The sequence below is a fragment of the Stereum hirsutum genome (genome assembly GCF_000264905.1).
Source record: "Stereum hirsutum FP-91666 SS1 unplaced genomic scaffold STEHIscaffold_2, whole genome shotgun sequence".
Taxonomy (NCBI): domain Eukaryota; kingdom Fungi; phylum Basidiomycota; class Agaricomycetes; order Russulales; family Stereaceae; genus Stereum; species Stereum hirsutum.
The window spans coordinates 3,627,112-3,646,081 of record NW_006763132.1 but is presented as its reverse complement, the minus strand read 5'-3'; the positions used below and the strand labels follow the sequence as shown (position 1 = coordinate 3,646,081).

Below are 18,970 nucleotides of genomic sequence, written 5' to 3'. Positions count from 1 at the left end.
CTTTGATGGTCAGTGTGGACACTCCAGATGAGGTATTCGCTGTTTCATCCTTGATTTGGGACGAGGGAGCTGGGGCCCTCTGGATCGAAGCCGTTGAGAGCCCGGGTTTGTTCGAGGTTGGCTCTGTGCGCAGGCGAGGCGAGGCGGTGGATGGGTTGCGGTATGGGACAGACGAGTATTAAGACAGAACAAGCGTTGGAGGGCCCTGCACGCGGTAAAGTTGATCTGATACACGAAGTTGTTCGTAGACGAGGCTGCCCAGCAGGCGGAGTGGGTGCGCGTTCGCGGCCGGAGAAAACGGTGTGTTTGTCGGGAGAGTGTGTCCGGAGAAGGAGCAATCAGACGCGAGATCAAAGATGCTGAGCTGATTCCATAAGAACGTGAATGCAGGAGGGTTGAGGAGACGTGGACGCGATATCGTGCTGTCAAAGAAAAAGCCGATCGCAGAAAATGAACGGATTCAGCCAATCCTCGGCGAAGGCCGAACATTCGTAGTGGCTGCAGGTGGCACTACTGTGGCCCAAGTCAGTCGCAGCAAAGTTCATCCCTGTTCATCCATCCTTAGGCGGAGTTCACCCGGCGATGAGAGAAAATATAGATTTGTAGCTTCTTAACACTGCACTTGATGTAACGACTCTATGGTTCGAATTGTAACCGGCTGTTTGTGCTGAATTTCGAATCTTGAATAATTCTTCTCTTCAACCACTAGCGTGTTTAAATTTATATTCAACCGTCGTTCTTTGTTTATTTCCTCCGGGTGTTCATGCAACCCCCATAATATGACATGTTACAAACACATCATGTAACCGTACTCACATGTCGTTTCTGTACTCTGGCTTCTACGAGTTTGGCTCCCAGAATTCTCCTCTTCTACCTTCTCGAGTTTTCCTCCCCAGAATTCTCCTCGCCTATCTTCTCCAATTTTCCTCTCCGTGATTTTCCTCGTCTACCTTCTGCTCGTATTCCTTCACGTAACTCTCCTCGTCTATCTTCTCCAAGTATGCCTTCCCATAATTTTCCTCGTCGGAGTCCTCTTCTTCCCGCGTCACCATCTTCTCCTCCCCATCGCAGAGTGGTTCCATGCCCCCAGGTATCTTCTCGATCCAAGCCAAATGTTGACGAACCATCTCCTTCTCATTCTCAATCTGATCCCACGTTGTGGGTATTCTGGGATACGACATGTCTAGGCCCACACGGGGGAGATAGCCTTGCTCCCTGGGTATTTCAAGTTGTTCTGCTTGCTCGGAAGCGGGGGGTAACTTTACAGTGATCGATGGTTGATGAGGCTTGGGAGTAGTTGTCACGGTGGACCCAGGTCCGATGGTCTCCGTCGCGTCCTCGGATTCGGATTGTGATAAGTGTCCGAAACGTTCTATCCATAAGTCGTAATTCGGCTGTTCCTGAAACTGCAGGTTTCGAGCATCGTCGAGGAATTCGCCGAATAGAGCGGGATAACTACCGCAGAGGTCGGGTCCGGACCAAAGCTGTTTCAAAACGCAGATGTCGCGGTCGATCTCTAAACTGTCCCACGGAAGGGTGCCGAGTAGGATGTGAATGATGGTGTACGCCAGTGATTCCATGTCGTCTGCCCGTGATGGAGCTTTTCATAGGTTGGTGAGTTATGTGAGTATGTGTATGTGTAACGTGCCACAGAACGGATGGTACTCGTCGCTTACATTTGTGAAGATGCATTCTGATGCTGCAGTACTCCGGAGTGCCCTGTAGCCTCCTCAAATTGCGCGATTCAACATGGTCATTCGTCCTCGGAGAGGTATGCCATGTTGCTAGCCCATAGTCAATCAAGTAGAGCTGGTCGACTTCTTCGCGCCCGAAAACGAAATTCTGTGGTTTGATGTCGCCGTGGATAAGGTTGCAGGAGTGGACGTGTTTCGCTATTTTCAACTACAGCGGAGAAATGGTCAGAAGATCCAAACGTGCTGTGTACACAAATGGTCAAGCGGGGCTCACCATCTGACAGGTAAGGGCCGCCAAATCTCTCACTACGGTGACCGACCCAAACGTCTCGAGAGTCTTTCCTAGCAACTGTATGGCAATGTATTCGTGGAACTTCGATCGACCTAAGGCATAGACCTTTGGAATCCCAGGATGACCTAACAGGACCACGTTGAGCCGCCATTCTCTGAAATGATCAAGGTTGCCAACTAGTCACCATCTAGCCTGAGGAGCACACAAGCTTCGTGGCGAAGCGGTGGATTGGCTATATACTTCGAAGAGCGTGTAATTTTCAGAGCAACCTCGGTAGATTCTCCTTTACGGTCTTTCATATCGGCTTTCCATACCATCGCTGATTTGCGAGTGTAAATCAGTAAAGTTCGTGGTCCAGAAATAATATATACCTACCACTTTCACCACATGCGAGTTCGTTTGCCGGGTCAACCACCTCCAAAGTAACTGATCCTGAAACAGTTTTGGGCATTGGATTATGGGAAAGGTATTCAGATTGAGGCAAACTAATGGGCGATGAACGTCGATGGCAGTGAGCAGAGGGATGTGCCAATCGATGTGACGACTCTGTGGCTCGAATCGGAAACAGCTGTTCGCATTGCGTTTCGGATCGTGTTGTTCGTGACTCGAAGATTTGTCTCCCTTCGTCTTCTGACCGTGAGAGCGGAGTTCAAAATTCGTGCTTCATAAACTGTGATATGACAGCGAAGTCCATCCACCCTTCGGATTCACCCCAACATGGTGGCGGAGTACTATAATATTAGCAATATATTGGCGATACGGCCGATGCTGTGGCTGGAAAAGGAGCACAAGACGTTATTGCCAATGGAAGGGGCCCAAAAAATCGCACTGCTTGTTCGGCTACTGGACATAATTACGTCGAGCTACTTTCAAATGTGAACACCTAATCCCTCCAACTATTCACTATTCTCTTCGTCCTCCTCTTCCTCCTCTGAGTCCTCCATATCGATATATATCTCCTCTGAATTTTTGACTGCAATTGACGTTCTCCAAGCTATGTGATGTTTTAGCACCTCCGCTCCCAAGCCCGACTGCCAGGCCTTAAGGCTCTTCAGATCGTCCAGACTCTTTCCCGCTTGATCAAATTTCAAAACCTTATTGATCATTCCTTGTACCTTCTGCCTATCATAGTCCTCAGAGATGTCACCTCCTAAAAAGTGCAGTCTCAAACACCACACGAAATGGTGGCGAAGAAAATCCCGGAGCCGTATGGGTGAGGCAGCACTATCGTCAGCAACGAGTTCATCCTGGACATATGCCAGGGATTCTGCTGGGAGATGCGACGGAAGAGTGATTCCCTTGATTTTCGCTGGATCAAAGACGATGATGCGGCAGTTATCCTGTAGGTAGCATCTCGGTCATCTTCATCCGCAGATGTGAGTGACTTTACTCACATCGATGTCTACACCAAAGGCGTTCTCTTCGAATGGTTCGTGCAGGTCCGAGCACATACGGATGGAATTGTTGGCTGTCATGAACGGCGCAGGGTCCCAGTCCTTATACACAACGCCAACGCATGTCTGTCAAGTGCCACAGTGAGCATCGTGAGTTCCCCACATCATTAACACAAGTACCTTAAACCCAGACACTGGAGGGAATATCCAAGAAGTAATGAAATCCTTGTCACCGGATAATTTGCGTGTGAAGAAGCAGCCTGTATCCCGTTTCACGACATCATTGTGGATCTCAGATGGTATTTCGAGCTACGGAATAGTCACAGAAGAGGATATGTTAGAACGTGTGGTGGAGCTCTGATATCTTGATAACGCACAGAAGATAAGAGACGTTCGGGGTCATACATCCCACGTTTGACATCGTTGTCCAACAAGGCCGTCGTGGCCGTCACCCAGTCCTTCAAGCCACACGGAGTTATATCCGGCAAAGCGCTGAGTTCAATTGCAGGGTCTAAGTGAAATTGATCAATGAAACTGGCGGTACAAGTGGTAATAGAAGGTGGATAATATCATAAACCTACCTTGGGGTGTCCAACAGTAATCTCCCGGCTGAAGAATTTCAGCAGAGTTCGAAAGTATCTCAGGACCCTTCTCTTCTATATCGTATTGTAGTACATCGGAATTCTTGATCTTGATCGCGTTTAGTACGTAATCCTCGAAATACGGCTTGTGAATTTCATGCAACCACCGGTAAACATGCATGCCAGTAAGTGGAAGGACGGAATGGTTGTAGCCTAGTTAATATCATGAGAATGTTATAATCGACGATGCTCGGCCGTAAAGTGGATTACTCGCCTGCAAGGAGGATGAGGCCTGGAGAACCAACCCGGAAGATAAAGGTATCCCGACCCTCTGAACGCGACTTGGAGGAAAGCAGGTGGGTCGTGTTGGCGAAAGGCATGGCGGTTTGGGAAGAACTGATAATCGGGGATCATGAACATCTCCAGGTTTTATGTTGGTACTGAAGGCACGTGACTGATTTTAGCTTGATTGACGTACAGGCTATCGGTCCAATCAACCGCTTAGGGCAACTCATAAAGTTTGTTTGAAGAATACAATAAGGCGATCTTGAATAGGCTCTGTTTGATGTTACACTGTCTCTGTAGCCGCGTAAAGCTACTGTCAAATGGAGATCGGAGCGTTCAGTGCGTCTCTGTGCTGTTTCGGAAATACCGGTGGACTTCAATGAGGTCAAATTCCAGTCATCAATACGACCAATCGCCACACCATAAAGGCATGCTATATGACTGATTTCATTATTGTGGGCCATCATGCACACCGTTAGAGATTCACTCTGTTGTGGTTGATAAGTGTAGGTGTTCGGTTGGCGAACAAATATCCTGTTATATTAGACCGTATCTGCAACCGTTTAAAACGACTTTAAAACGGTGATCGGGCCAATCGTCGCGTCTCGTTGGCCCTTAGCGAGGTAAAAAATTCACTCGCAGATACGGTCTATTGTCGCACAGTGTTTGAAGGGCCATCCAGGGAGAGCTCAGACCGATTTGTCATGTCTATGTACTTATTGTTCGCTTCTGCTAAGACCGCGTTTAAGTGTTTGATTTCTATCAGAAGTTTCATCATTCTACTCTCTTATTGTCATGAGCACGGGCGTTAAGCGTTAAACTACTTGCATACGAAACACACTTTCTACAATTAACGTCCACACAATTAGAAGTTGATGCATCACTTATGCTTAGGTCTCTGAGTAGTCGTTCAAACTCTGAAACAGTGATCGATTTGGAAGGATTATCTGAGATTTTTTTCCATGATTATTGACTAACTTCTTCGGCCAGTACAGAGACTTCGAAGAAGGCATACTAGATTCTAGAAGACACATCGCTGCTCTCTATAGTATAGGGCACCACCTTCACATAGGATATATTGCTAAAACTATAAGGGATATACATCTCGTTGTTTTGCTTTTTGGTTCAATGACTTTTTTCATACAACTCTTCTGAAACGTTTCTGTTGTCTAACAGTATCTCGCATCATCGCGCTCATCAATTTCGAATGACAGCTGTTTTTGCCAACAGTCTCTAGTCACAACAGTGGTGCATCGAGCACCTGAAGATATATAAATATGTGTGTAGGGAGACGTGTTTTGGCATCTTCAAACTCCCAGTATCCACCGCCAAAGGTCAACCATTCCATATCTACCATTTGTTTTGCTTGTCGTCATGGATGTCAAGTTCGAATTGGGAGCGCATAACCCCGGTACATATCTCAATGAAGACCAGCGAGACGTCCACGTTTGGTTCTCGGAGGCACAGGCTGGGCGTGGAAAGGGTAGGAGTAAAGCTCCCAAGCTCTTCCTTAACCTTTTCGCGGGTGAGTTACTACTTCCCCGCCTAGGGGAGCTTCAACGTTAATGTAACATGTGCCGTATAGGGTGTTATACCTTTGGGACTCTCACGATCAATGATTTCTATATTATCATGAAGATATTGAATGAGCACAACTTTTATAACGTGAACAACCCTTGTCCGTCAAATCATTTTATCCGCTATTTTGGTTTCATAACTCACCATTATATCAGGGCAATACCGTGTTTCGCAAGGTGAAGATCCCAGGAAGGAAGGAATTCCTGATAGGGAATCCCTGACGGCGAGTGTCGTTCATCCCAGTGATACAATTCTAGAACCTGGACATTACTTTCTCTGCGAATGGGACGAAGGTAAACTGCTAATCCATAATACTCTTTTAGTAATCGAATCATACTCAGCAGTTGATAAATTCTAGCGACAAAGGAGGCGTTGTCCGTCTCCATGACACGAGTAGTATACGCGACACCGATATGGGTTCGCAACACAGATGTAGAGGCCGAGGGTGATACCACACTAGCTAAAGCTCTTCTGCTGGCAACCCCAGAGAAGGTTTCGAATCCCAAGGTAGGAAGTCATTGTGTCTATTTTCGTGCGACAACACTGAGCTCCGTAACCGCATACATAGATAGTAAGATCAGTAGCTCTGGTTGCTAAAATTAAAGAGCGCGATCTTGGGTGCCGTGTCACACTCTCAGTTATACCGAAGCGTGATCGCGGTGGCAACACTTGTGGCAAGGAGGTCGTGCACATATTTCCCGTGTGGGCTCAGATACAGGTACGCTACTGTAATGATTATACTTTGACAGTTACTAACACACGCTTGCAAATAAATCTCTGTGCATCATGAAAAGTGGGAAAGATATTGGTTAAGATTAAAGGATAAGGATCTAGCGAGATGGGCAATCGATGAGATTGGACTCGAAAGACCAGAGAATGCCATGATGATGGAATGCAACATACACAGACAATTCGATAAATATGAGTGGAGTTTCAACGTGAGTGCTCCTCTTCGCAATGCTGTTCACTATTAATGCCTTGATACCGTCATAGCTTGAGAAAAAGTTCATACGCTTCGAGAAGAGCGGTGCTCCCACTTTACCCTCGGAACTCATTGGCACCAAACTCAAGGATGTTTGGATCCATTCAAAGAATATCAACGATAATAGCGAACGGTCTGAGCGTATGAGAGAGAACTGGAGCGACCTGACGGATGACCAGAAGAAGCGCCGGGAGACTTATGGAGACGTGGACTCTAGGTTGCTGTTTCACCACTTCCAGACTGCTATCTTAATGCATGTTGCACAGGGAGGGAAGAGTAGGGACCGGCCCGCCTTATATCCACTGAAGAACCAGTGAGAGTTTGTAATCCCTATTTAAACATATGGTCGAGGAAAATGCCAAAATAGTAGTAGAGTCCCGAGCATGTTAAAGTGAAATGGCAATATATTACGTTCTTATCATGTAGACTCCTATGTTCCATCCGCTCCCCTTCGGCAACCCCATATGGTATAACAAGTCCTGGAGCGTATCCATCACATCCAAGCCCTTGAGCTCCAATTCCTCTTCGTGTTCGCATGCTCCCGCTTGAACTTCATGCTCCTCTTGAGGCGGTTATAAGTCGCTCCCTCGAGACATGTGTCTTTCGTCGCAGAGCAGCCGGTCCAGTCGGGATCAGGCTGAGAGGCGGCGATACAGGAATTATAGTCTGTCAGGAGACCACTTCGTCAGTGCCTGGTACCACATACCGATGTAGAGACGGAAAAAAAGAGGACAGAAGGGGGGATATACGTACTATTCATGCAAACGTTCGCGTCAGTAATAGCAGTGACCGTCGAACCCGCGGCACTGCTCGTCGCAGACATCACCGCACTCGAAGTAGCAGCCGCAGCAGCGCTCGAGCTCGTCACAGCGGCCGCCGAGCTGGTGGCAGCAGTAGCAGTAGACGTGGCAGGACATGCACTGGCGCTAGTGGCGACACTGGACGAAGCAGCTGCAGCCGCGGATGTGGAGACGGCGGCAGCAGAAGAAGACGAGGAGGAAGACGTTACGGCGGCAGCGGAGGAGGAGGCTGCTGCGGCAGAAGTGCTGGCGGCGGAGGAAGTGATGGAGCTCGCGGCGGCAGAGGTAGCGCTACCAGTTGAACCCCCAGCGGAGTACACCGTAGGACCTGCACCATGCAATCAACGAACAACAATGAGTAATGACTCGTGTAGAAGAAAGCGAGAGCGTTCAACACGTACCAGGAATGGCGTACGTGGTGGGGGTAGGGTAGTAGATGTTGATCAAGATACCTGAACGAGCGTATGAGACGATGGACTGCATTATAGACGTTGGTCATTAGACAGCTTACCGGGGTCGTCGGTCGCATACGCGCCAGGAAGTGCCACGCCCGAGGGTGTAGCCGATCCAGACCCAGAGACGGTGAGTTGCGCGCAGGAGGGGTAGAATTGGGCACCGAGAGCGGAGCTGGCAGAGTGCAGAGCGAGGAGCTCGTGGCGGAGGAGATAACCACCGGACGCAATGTCTGAGGGAATAGTTACTGTCCAGGAGTTCTATGGGACGAAGGGCAACTATTAATGAGTTGGGAGTGGAAAGGGGAGGGTTGACAGACGTACGTTGTTAGCGATAAGATCGTCGGAGGCCCAAGTACCATCCGAGTTGAGACCGGCCTCGTCAATCTTGAACCAGACATTGCCCTGGAGAAGTGAACGAAGTCGTTAGCCCCTGAGAACTCAAACTAGTAGGTGCAACGTACATCGAGACCGGTGAAGGTCGAACAATCATCGGTGTCGCACTTGGCCATATAGGTCATGGTAGGGCCCTTATGGGAGTCCGGCCAAGTATCCCAGTAAAATGTAACCGGGTCACCAGCGTTGGCGGTGGCGGTAAGCGCAGCAGCACTGTCGTCACCATTGCAGGTGATGTTGCTGGTGGTGAAGTCGGCCACTGGTCCGTTGGAGTAATATGGCCTCACGATCCTTTCGACGGCCCTGAAAATGAGAACGAAGGAAAGGCATGAAATTCAGCATAATGAACGATGTGTAGGAGTAGACGAGCGTACGGGTTGGCGTAAGGGTCGTTGTAGGGAAGGTATCCAGAATAATCGGTGCCACCGATGTTCAAGAGCCTGTTTGTCCACGTTAGCATGCTATACCCCGACTCAAAATATATCAAATAGCACGCACGAAACAGCCCCATGAGCACGAGCGAGCTTAGCGAAGGTAATGACGGCGGCGGCCTGAGAAAGGGATTTGAAGCCAACCATAGTTGCAGAAAATCAGATATGTGGCGAATTAACGGAGGCAAGTGCGAGGGGAGGATCGAAAGAATGTATGAAACCAAAAGGAAGGTAAAGACTCGTCTGGCAAGTCTGCGTGGGGGGGTCTGGCACGAGGACCAAACGCAAGGAGAAGAAATGGAGAGAACCGAAGAAAAAGTCTGACAGAATGAGGAAATGGCCATGTTTCGAGAGGAGTGGGTTATATACCAGCTCGCTTGCCAAGAAGAGTATGAGGCACATTCACTGTTGGAGGTCGCGAACGGCCATGGACCGAGTCCGAACCTGGCAGAATAAATTTTGCAATATGATAGACAAAGGATACGCGCCTAGATCTCTTTCTCCGTTGTCAAGTTATCGGAGAGGACAGCGAGTTCCGAGGATGAAGTGCACACGGACGAGACCCGGAGAAACAACAGTAAAATCGCCAGAGACCACCAATATTTTTCCTTGAGAGCACGGTCCTGGTTCTTACATGTAGAGCGACAGATATTCAGTGGTGTTCAAGAATATCTGGACTGAGCGCTGAGCCACGAAAGTCCGAAGAATAAAGATTGCCGAGCGCCACAGCGAGGCTTGGGCGAGGCACTTTCGCGTCCGCGAACTTGAAAGCGTCGGAAAGCCTCGAATGGGTAACAACGGTGCCAAGACAACATCGAATGCCAAGACCCTGTATGTTTCCTCGGGAAAGCTGAGTGTGATGTTGTGGAAGCGAGGACAACAACACGCAGCAGCACCGTGACGCAGCAGCATCGAGACCTCTCGTGTGTTTTTCCACCAACCCAGAACTGACGCTCGGATATCTATCGTTTGACGTCGCGAGGCACAACGGTGAGTACGTTGTCAATGATTGATCAAGAACATTTGTTCATGGCGCCGAATCGCCGCCGTGTGCGGTTCAGAAGGGTGGACGATCGCGATACATCGTGTTGTGGTTCGACATTCGGGTCTTGAGGTCTCCTGCTCGAAAATGTTTCAGCGAGGTAACAACATGACGGTCTAAGCGAGGCTTTGTGAGAAAGAGAGAGAGCGATCGCAGAGCAAAAGGGTCTGACGGTCAGGACGACGTCTCGGGTCAGCTTTCACACGGTAAGTAGCCACGTGGTGGTACTCTCGCCACGCTCGCGTCGGCGCCACAACGCCTTCCGAATCCGGAATCGACTGGATAATTCTGTCTTCGCCAACGTCAACGACGAGCTCGTCTTCTTCGCCCCGCCGCCTCAAGCCACCCAAAACGCCGTGAGTACAATTCATCATATCTTGGAGGGATGTTCTGGGTAGAGAAGGAAGAAGAAGGATGGATGGGACAGGCGGAATGGGATGGATTCGTTGGTCGAAGACTGGATGACGGCGGGACAGAACCCTTGGGCTATTGTTGATAGAGTCGCTGACCAGCTGGCTTATCTTGCTGCTCATAACAGAACCGGGATTTAGTGTGACTTTTACAGTTGCAGTGTGTTTGCTTTCAACTTCAATCTGAAAGCGAGGATATATTGACTTGAACCGTGCGGGATACAGCTACCGACCTCAAACTCTTCCCTCGCCCACCATGATCATTTCGAAGCAGAACAGGCGCGTCATCTACGAGAACCTCTTCAAGGGTGCGTCCTGTTCGATATTCTGGGATACAGTTCCGACAACTTATGTTGTATCTGTCTCTCTCTGTGCCTTCTCATCCTTTTCATTCGACAGAGGGCGTGATGGTCGCCAAAAAGGACTTTAACGCACCTAAGCACGAGGAACTCGACGTCCCGAACCTTGAGGTCATCAAGGCTCTCCAATCCCTGACCTCCAAGGGCTACGTCAAGACTCAGTTCTCTTGGCAGTGGTACTACTACGTCCTTACCCCCGAGGGCGTTGAGTACCTCCGTGAATGGTGCGTCTCTGCTCTGTTCATGCTATCACTCGGATATCTTCCTCATATTCGTTTCGATTCCATCGTGCGTTGTGTTTAAACGCCTATGCAGGCTGCACCTCCCTGCGGAAGTCGTCCCCGAAACACACCGCAAGCCCGTTCGTGCTCGTCCCGCCCAGGTCCGCCCTGGTGGAGGTGACGGTGCCTACCGCGCACCCCGTGGCGACCGTGACGACTACCGTCGTCGCGACGATGGTGGAAAGAAGGAGGGTGCACCCGGGGAGTACAGGCCTCAGTTCGCTGGTGTCGGCCGTGGTGCTCCCAGGGAGTAAACGTCTCACACTCTCGACGTTGTCTTTCCTTCCACCACTTTTTCGGAACGGGGCATCGGGTACGGGTCGGGTATAGCGTGTGGGGTGATTTGAGTGACGAGGCTAGAGTTCGGGGGGCGCACTATGATTATATGATTTCATCGAACCTATCCCTTTGGTGGCTGTCCTACTTTGTTTCTGTTGCTCCGTTGCAAAAGTGTATGATCCCCTTCTACCGCACGCACTCATCATCTCATGCACGACCTCGACTATGCTATGTTTTGTTTTCGCCTCGTCTATGCGTGAAGTATCGGCTGATGAAAGGGTCGTCTTGTTAGCCATCCACGGACGGTCTTCGTCTGTTTCGTAAGGCGTTTCTTGGATGCTCAGCCTGGCATTCTCGATTCGTGAGCTTGCAGAGCGGTCTTCTACAATGTATATGAAGGATTGGCTGGATGTGGGTGTTTGCACATGAACTTCGTAGGCCCACATTATACCCTATCCTATGCTCCGTTGAAGCACTGCGACATCCCTGGCATGTATATTTTTTTTCTCGCTCAGGATATGTGCGTGCATTTCGACACTTAACGTCAAGAAACATATCGACAACTATCCATTAGGTTGAGTGTTTAGTACAAGGAGCAACAGATGAATGTGAACAGCAGTAAGCAAACATCCAGACAGACAAATAAATAAGCAGGCACAAGGCTAAATACGCAACAACGCAACGACAACCATCATACACACAGCACGAGGAAGTAACCAAGAACTTATACAAACACAGTCAAAGGCATACGAGCCTGCATCAGTAACTCATCGTTCGAAGATCGTGCATGCACTTCATACAACAATCGGCACAACGAGCACAACGCGAAGCTTTAGCTCACGTCTACGCTCCGGGCCCTCCCCGCGCCTTACCGCCCCTCGCTCTCGAACTCCCTCCATCACTAGCGCTATTATACCCACTCCCCCCAGCGCTGTGTCCCGGACCGCCTCCACCGTCGGACACCATCCTCCAATATTCATTCAGCCCACCACTCAACGCAGCTCCCGCCATAGGTCCCGCCATGGGTCCCTGCATACCCATATACCCACCCATGTACACGTCCGGATTCATAGCCGCTGCCGTCCCCATCCCTCCCATCGCAGCCCCAGCACCACCTCCCGTCGAATTCGTCCTTCCTAGTCCTCCACCACCAGACATACCCGCCCCACCAAACGCAGCACCGTGTCCTGCCCCATACCCAGTGTTGGTCGCACCCATTCCCATCCCACCCATTCCCATTCCACCGCTATGCACCCCATTCACGCCCATTCCCATATTCGAGCCCATTCCCATACTTGAATTCATCCCCATCCCCATCCCACCTCCCATCCCCAACCCGGGCATCTCGGCCGATAACCCGGAAACGTACGAGTTCCACTCGTCCCAGACCGTATTACTCGGCACGTTCTGGAAGGCCTCAGCGAATTCGTTGTCTGCGCCCGAACCGTCCATAAGCCCGAAGTTCCCGTATGGGTGATGTTGAGGGTGGTGTTGCGGGTCGTTTTTGGTTGAGGAGGATGATGAAGGTGGGGCGTTGACGTTAGCTGTGAAAGACGAGGGTGGTTGTTGTGGGGGTGGCGGTGGAGGCGGAGACCCATTCAGACCATGCAAAATCGCATCGAAGTAAGGCTTTTCATCGACGCCGAACATACTCGAAGGCACGGACGACGAATAACCAACGGAGCTCATCGAGGAAGAAGTTGACACCGGCGGAGGAAGACTGGATGCACCGGTCGAGCCACTATTGGAAGAGGAGGAGGACTGGAAGTTGGCGAGGGCCATCTGCATCTGCATGTGGATCTGTTGGAGGTCGAGAGGCATGGTCGACGGGTCGACCCATGGTGAGTGTTCCTGTGGTGGTGGTGGTGGTGGTGGTGGTGGTGCAGTTTGCGTCGCTGTCGTTGTCGATGAAGGGGTCGATACAGAAACACCGTAGGCCATGCCGTCCAGCCCCGCATAGGCGGAATGCAGGGCCATGGTAGGATCCGAAGGAATCTCATACGAAGACTGTCCAGCCGTGCCCATAGTGCCCGAAGCGGGAAGGATTGCCTCGGGAGGAGGTCCCATAGTCGAAAGACCACTCGCATCCCCCGCCTTATGTGTCATTGTCGTCGCTTGAAGAGTGATCGGATCCGCAGATCCGCCACGCCACTCGTACGAACTCGGCAACCTCTGCGCCACGATCCCATCGCTGATAATGTCTCTTGGCGACTGTGGACTCGGAGCATTCGACACACCACTGCTGCCAGTACCCGTATTCGACGAAGGTCTCAGTGGCTGTTGCTGGTGAGCTGTGGCGAACGATGATTTATATGGATGAGTTAGGTTTACGGGTGGCGGGGAGGCGGCGGTGGCGTTAGTGTGTGCTTGTTCGGGCGAGTCAGCGGTAGTATGAGGGTCGGCGTCGGCGTCGGCGTCGTCGCGGCGGCGTTTGTTCTGTGTCGGTGGCGGGTGTGTGTGTATAGCGTCGAGGCCAAGTTCGCCTAAGGATGCCAATTCGCACAGGATATCCCTAGTGCACGCCAATTATGAGAGTCGATATGCAGGAATAAAGAAGAAAGGATGCTCACTTCAGCCTTCCAGCGACCTGCCACCTCTTCTCGGAATCATCAAGCACCCGAATACAAGCCTGCACGTCCGCCATCTCCTTCGAAAAATCAATGGTCATCCCGCTCCTCTTCACACCCCAGATATTGACCAACAACACCACCGCACTCGTGAACGCCGGGACGTGGAAGTGCGGGATGATGCTCCCTGGCCATTTGGACCTCAGTAAGTCAAGGACGTGCGCGCAGCTTCGGGCGGCGCTGGTGCAAATGGCAAGACTAGAGAAAGAGAGAGGTGAAGGGCCGGGATGTTCGCCGGAAGAATTGGACGAGGAAGAGGATGAGGAACGTTTGTTGTGGGAGATGATGAAGGGGCGGTGGATGAGGATTTGAAGGGAGCAGAAGGCGGCGTAGATGCTTGCGGCTTGACGGAACCAGAGGGGATGTTCGCACGTTGGATCCCACCGAACTGGCAGGAGGGATGGAATATGAGTACAAGTAGGATCGGTTCAGTAGGGAGATGATGGGAGATGGACCTACGGTGGTCAGGAAGTTGATCGAGCCACTGGTTCAACTCCGAATCTAACGCCGCGACGACGTTCTGCTCCCATTGAGCCCCAAGCTTGAGCATGAACTTTGACTTGTTGAGCGAGTACTATCATTCCAAACGGTGTATATCAGTATCGGCCGACGTCTCTGCCCCAGATCTCCAATCGTTGAAAGTCACTGGAGAAAAAAAAGCACTTACGACAGTCCTCAACGCCGAAACCTGTATGCAGTTCAACTTGATCACAGCCACAAAATACGACACCGTCGACGGTTTCCCCGGCGGCTGTTTGAACGCCAACTCTGGATTGGTCGGGTGCGTCCAGTATTCGTCGTCGCATTCGGCCGGGAGGTCGACATCATAGCTGCATTGTTTCGGTGATTAGCTCTGACTGCAGCGAAAAAAAAAATGCAAGACGAGACGACGCACTCTTCCTCGCTAATCGCGCACGGTCGACCGAGTATCGTACTGAGCCCCCTATCGAATAGAACAAGCACCCTGTATTACACACATCGCACGTCGATGAGAATTGACGAGGAATGTTGAAGGCCAAGAGACACGTACCAAAACGCGCGCTTCCACAGCTCGTCTTCGATCGTCGGACTCTTATGGTATGCCTTCTTCCTATGCGCGCCCACGTCCAACGCGAGCCTGATCCCAATGCCCGCAGTGATCCAGCCCGGTTGTGGGGGTGCGCATCCGTACAGGAAATTGGCTGTCAACTATACCACGACACCGTCAAAATATTGTTCATCAGCCACCTCCGAAAAAGACCATGTCGGGGTGACGACATGAGGGGGAAAAAAAACTAACCGCATGCAATTGCAAATCATACAAACATGGCACGCTCAACAACGTCTTCCTAAACAAATAAACCTGGCTGAACCACTGCCACCCACTCGAATGCCACGAATTCTGGCCCTCGAGCACCACCCTCAGATCATTCGAGAACCTGCTTCCGCACGCACACACGAGCAACACTAAGCCGCCGAAGGCCTCGTCCCGTCTGTGGAGGTTCGAGTTGAGGGAGGCGTAGAAAGTGGGGCGGTGTAGGAGGGGGATAAAGGCGTTGAGGTTCGTGAAGTAGAGATCTACGAGGATTTCGAGCAGGTCGGGTGGTGGGAAATCGTAGCGCAGTGCTACAAAATCTTCCGTTACGTGCTGCCACTGTTCGCCATACCACGTCAATTCTCTCAGCACATATTCATAATATATGTATACGACCAACTCACCCTATACGGATCCGTAAACCTCGGCGGCTTCGGCGCCCTCCAGAACTTATTCCCGTCCACCTTCTTCCCCGACAACTCGCTCCCGAAGCCTGCCGCCGTCTGCAACAGCCTAAACGGACTGCTCTTCCCAAAATACCTCAACACCAACGGGTCCAGCGTCAGATCCTTCAGCTTATCCTCCAACAACCTCGTCGGCTCGTATTCGTTCTCCGACGACGCCGCGCCCGAGTCTTCGTCGTCTTCGTTGTCGGGGTTGAAGGCTTCGGGAGAGGTGCCGGAGGTGGTGGCGTGCGCGTGGGAGGCAGACGTGGAGGTGGTCATGTTGAAGTTTTCGACGGAGGAGGGGGAGGTGTGGTCGATTGGGCCGGGGGCTGCGTGTGTGGTTGTGTTTCCTAAGGCGGAGGCTCGTGCGCGGGAAATTGAGATGGAGGGATCGGAGCCGCCGTCATCTTTGTACCGGTAGGCTGGTTTCTCGATAGGAGGACCGAGATCGGCCGTGAAGTCGTCGCCGGGATATAGCTGTGTGTGTTCGAAGTGCGTGTGTCAGTGAACAATATCTCCGTTAACTTTCGGCTCCTTTTCATACAAAGACATGAGGGGAAAAAGGGGGAGAATGTGACAAGACACACAGTGCGCAGTCTATTCAGATCCTCCTCTGTCTCTGACGCGTCCATGACCATGCTCGCAGAGCATGCCTGGGGTCTGGATACGCTCTCACAAAAAAAAACCCCACATACCCCGATTCAAACCCATCATATACATAAGCTAATTATAGACATTGATCATCAGGCTCTGCTTCTTGAGTCAGCCCCAGTCAGCACACTCCTCGCGTCTTCTCATTGCCCGCACAACCGCGCGAATTGGACAGTCTGCTTCAACGTCGAAGACGAGCACCAGGGTACTGTGATCTTTCAGTTTACGCGAGCGTCTGCAAGACGATGGAAGATGTGCACCGTGAAAGATTTACACGGCTGTTCCGGTCATATCATGGAACACATACGTAGACGCTCCACAGTTCACGGCGGCCGACTGGGCGTTCAAACGTACCAAGTGGAGGGAGGGAGGGAGGGAGGGAAGATGCAAAGTGGGGTGTACTCAGATGGGAACTGTGATATGGGACAGGATCTTTGATCCTGGAGGCCTGAGGCAGGGAGCTCGCAGTGAACGGGAGTCGTCCACAATCCATAGTAGTACGAAGAGCATGGAGAGTGTTTGTATATCAACGTCTCAGGGGGGACGAGAGGCACGAGCGAGACCAATCCGAGACGACCCCAAGACAGAGAGAAGACGAACCTTGTCGAGCATATCCTCCATCTTCTTCAACCTATTCTCCAAACTATCGACATAACTGCAACCAAGGGTCACCCATCAATCATCGTTCATTAAGCCTGTCCAGTGGAGCGGCGAGATAAATAAAACAGATAAACAACGCACGCCTTGGGTGGGCCTCGTCTCTATCCACAATGAGAACGGGTCAGTCGTCTCGCGAGTGGTAGAAAAAGGAGGCCGATATCTGGAATAGAGGAAATATATAGACATACCTTCGTGATTTCAAGGAACGTACACTCCGCATTATATGCCTGACAATGCAAGCATCTCTGTCCGTTCTCCGCTCCGTTACCTACGTTCCGCAAACCGCATACCATCACATCAAAAGTCAGAGTCAGATATACATCCTCTCTCGGAGATCCTGCGAACTATAACCATCCCTCACATTTAACTATTTTATTACGCGGTGTTCATGTCTTTTCAGTAACGAAGGGAGGAAATATATGGTATAGCGAAGACGAACCTTTCTTCTGCCTACACCGATCACACGCCCTCGACGTTTGAACCCTCCTCTTCTTCGTCCCTGGCGTCTTTCGCGCGTTGGCGTTCGAGGCTCGTTTGTCCTCGTCCGAGGACCCCTCGGGCGAGCTCATCTAGACTTTAGACTTGGGAGATATCGATACTGATACTTTAGAGAACACAGTGAAACCAGGAGGAGATGAAGAACAAGAGATGTGAACCAAGCGAGTACGAGTGAAATGCTGGAGTTGGATTGTTCGACCCAGGGAATACCTCCAGGGTTTAAAAATCAACGTTCGGCGCTGGATAGAGATGGAGATGTGGGTCCTAGGAGGCGATGAAGATGAAAGATTGAAGGTGGGTTGCGTCTGACTCTAGGAGCCGTGAACGAGGACGGTGCCGGGACGATTGATCATCACAGCCGTGATGATGCGCTTTGATCTTATCTTATCTCTTACAGTCGGCACAGCGATCTTTTCTTTCTCAATATTTTGTCCTCGACATATTGAACTTGTCCTCGACGTCGATCCACGTTTGCCCAGTTAAAATCTCGTCTACACTGAATCTTCCTTTGTGAGACTACAGATTCCTGATGATACGCTATCTTTCTCTTTGCCAGTCTGGAGGCTTGATTAGCACTACTGTTCACATCCATAATTGCTGAATACTTAGACGCAGTGATTGCTGTCATACGCACGTTCAATTTATTGCTTTTCACGCACTGGGTGCTTGCATAGGCTTCTTTGCCGGCCTGCCAAGCTCAAGGAACCTGAACAAAACAACCACAAGGCAGTGCATGAATCCGTGTCATATTGTGTATTTATATCGTGGTTATTTTCAGCGTCAGCGCCCTCAATCCACGCTGGAACCGCCTTGCACTGCACTCCCAGTACGGGCAGAGGGTCCACGGCGTTGCTCATCTCTTCCCCCTTACTCTCGCTCTCTCTCTCTCTCCTGTTCGCATCTCACTTTGCCTGCTCATACAACAAGATGCCTGAACTAGCTCCCACTGACGGTCTGCGTTTACTTGCTTTGGGTATGTTCTGCTCAGTTTCTTTGTGCCTGGGCCATCGCTGATATTTGTTGATAGATGGCGGCGGCATCCGTGGCCTGTCGTCCCTCCAGATCCTATGGAACCTCATGCGCGAAATCCAACTCTCAGAAAAGCTAGAGAAAATGCCGCTGCCTTGCGATCATTTCGATCTGATTGGTGGTACGAGCACGGGAGGGTACGCTGACGCGCAATACTTACCTCAGAGTGACTTACCGGAGCACTCATCTGCGATCGTTCAGGATCATTGCGCTCATGCTGGGCCGCCTTCGCATGTCCGTCGACGATGCCCTCCACACGTACGCCCAGCTTTCAAAGGAGGTATTCTCAAAGGAAAAGTCCGGTGGTGATGGAGCTTTCAAGGCAAGTAAGCTAGAGGCTGCGATAAAGAAAGTCATCTCAGCACAACCCACGTCTATGAATGACCCGGAGGCGAGGATGAGGGATGATGAGTTTTGTGGTGCATTGTGCAGGACGTGCGTACCACATACTATTTTTATCTCTGATTTCGAACAGCGTTGACAATCGATTCTGGTTTTAGTTTCGTCTG

General features: G+C 50.9%; 7 protein-coding genes across 7 annotated transcripts; 3 read left to right on the top strand and 4 right to left on the bottom strand.

The window, feature by feature from the left end:
- Window positions 1–1,364: 1,364 nt before the first annotated feature.
- Window positions 1,365–2,228, bottom strand: STEHIDRAFT_34977 (kinase-like protein; the record flags this gene model as incomplete). The annotated part of the gene is made up of 4 exons (XM_007299163.1): window positions 1,365–1,600; window positions 1,677–1,902; window positions 1,969–2,111; window positions 2,171–2,228. Coding segments are annotated over 4 exons (663 nt in total), but the record flags the coding sequence as incomplete, so codon positions are not given.
- Window positions 2,229–2,882: 654 nt separating this feature from the next.
- STEHIDRAFT_153291 (uncharacterized protein) lies at window positions 2,883–4,381 on the bottom strand (the record flags this gene model as incomplete). Its single annotated transcript, XM_007300262.1, has 6 exons — window positions 2,883–3,326; window positions 3,381–3,506; window positions 3,561–3,689; window positions 3,758–3,891; window positions 3,962–4,174; window positions 4,267–4,381. The coding sequence occupies 6 exons, from the start codon at window positions 4,379–4,381 to the stop codon at window positions 2,883–2,885; spliced, it is 1,161 nt and encodes a 386-aa protein (XP_007300324.1).
- Window positions 4,382–5,620: 1,239 nt separating this feature from the next.
- On the top strand, window positions 5,621–7,123 carry STEHIDRAFT_108167 (uncharacterized protein; the record flags this gene model as incomplete). Its single annotated transcript, XM_007300261.1, has 7 exons — window positions 5,621–5,771; window positions 5,832–5,924; window positions 5,980–6,117; window positions 6,183–6,331; window positions 6,393–6,542; window positions 6,619–6,762; window positions 6,818–7,123. The coding sequence occupies 7 exons, from the start codon at window positions 5,621–5,623 to the stop codon at window positions 7,121–7,123; spliced, it is 1,131 nt and encodes a 376-aa protein (XP_007300323.1).
- On the bottom strand, window positions 7,087–9,180 carry STEHIDRAFT_165886 (uncharacterized protein). Its single transcript, XM_007300260.1, has 8 exons — window positions 8,953–9,180; window positions 8,829–8,894; window positions 8,523–8,757; window positions 8,383–8,463; window positions 8,118–8,319; window positions 8,008–8,058; window positions 7,560–7,934; window positions 7,087–7,472 (listed from the first exon to the last, which is right to left on the bottom strand). The coding sequence occupies exons 1-8, from the start codon at window positions 9,030–9,032 to the stop codon at window positions 7,300–7,302; spliced, it is 1,263 nt and encodes a 420-aa protein (XP_007300322.1). The 5' UTR covers window positions 9,033–9,180; the 3' UTR covers window positions 7,087–7,299.
- Window positions 9,181–10,234: 1,054 nt separating this feature from the next.
- STEHIDRAFT_165885 (uncharacterized protein) lies at window positions 10,235–11,501 on the top strand. The gene is made up of 5 exons (XM_007300259.1): window positions 10,235–10,283; window positions 10,466–10,497; window positions 10,563–10,645; window positions 10,737–10,920; window positions 11,012–11,501. The coding sequence occupies exons 3-5, from the start codon at window positions 10,594–10,596 to the stop codon at window positions 11,229–11,231; spliced, it is 456 nt and encodes a 151-aa protein (XP_007300321.1). The 5' UTR covers window positions 10,235–10,283; window positions 10,466–10,497; window positions 10,563–10,593; the 3' UTR covers window positions 11,232–11,501.
- Window positions 11,502–13,822: 2,321 nt separating this feature from the next.
- STEHIDRAFT_49499 (uncharacterized protein) lies at window positions 13,823–15,543 on the bottom strand (the record flags this gene model as incomplete). Its single annotated transcript, XM_007299294.1, has 6 exons — window positions 13,823–14,271; window positions 14,343–14,457; window positions 14,551–14,713; window positions 14,779–14,847; window positions 14,908–15,071; window positions 15,163–15,543. Coding segments are annotated over 6 exons (1,341 nt in total), but the record flags the coding sequence as incomplete, so codon positions are not given.
- Window positions 15,544–18,449: 2,906 nt separating this feature from the next.
- STEHIDRAFT_19642 (FabD/lysophospholipase-like protein) lies at window positions 18,450–18,756 on the top strand (the record flags this gene model as incomplete). The annotated part of the gene is made up of 2 exons (XM_007299144.1): window positions 18,450–18,598; window positions 18,663–18,756. Coding segments are annotated over 2 exons (243 nt in total), but the record flags the coding sequence as incomplete, so codon positions are not given.
- Window positions 18,757–18,970: the final 214 nt, after the last annotated feature.

Excerpts from the sequence above, each read along its gene's own strand:
- STEHIDRAFT_165886 (XM_007300260.1), bottom strand. The coding sequence starts at position 9,032 with ATGGTTGGCTTCAAATCCCTTTCTCAGGCCGCCGCCGTCATTACCTTC. Across the intron at positions 8,895-8,952 it reads CGTGCTCATGGGGCTGTTTC|GCTCTTGAACATCGGTGGCA; the intron begins GTGCGTGCTATT and ends GTGGACAAACAG. Across the intron at positions 8,464-8,522 it reads CGACCTTCACCGGTCTCGAT|GGCAATGTCTGGTTCAAGAT; the intron begins GTACGTTGCACC and ends TCACTTCTCCAG.
- STEHIDRAFT_165885 (XM_007300259.1), top strand. The coding sequence starts at position 10,594 with ATGATCATTTCGAAGCAGAACAGGCGCGTCATCTACGAGAACCTCTTC. Across the intron at positions 10,646-10,736 it reads CTACGAGAACCTCTTCAAGG|AGGGCGTGATGGTCGCCAAA; the intron begins GTGCGTCCTGTT and ends TTCATTCGACAG. Across the intron at positions 10,921-11,011 it reads GTTGAGTACCTCCGTGAATG|GCTGCACCTCCCTGCGGAAG; the intron begins GTGCGTCTCTGC and ends ACGCCTATGCAG.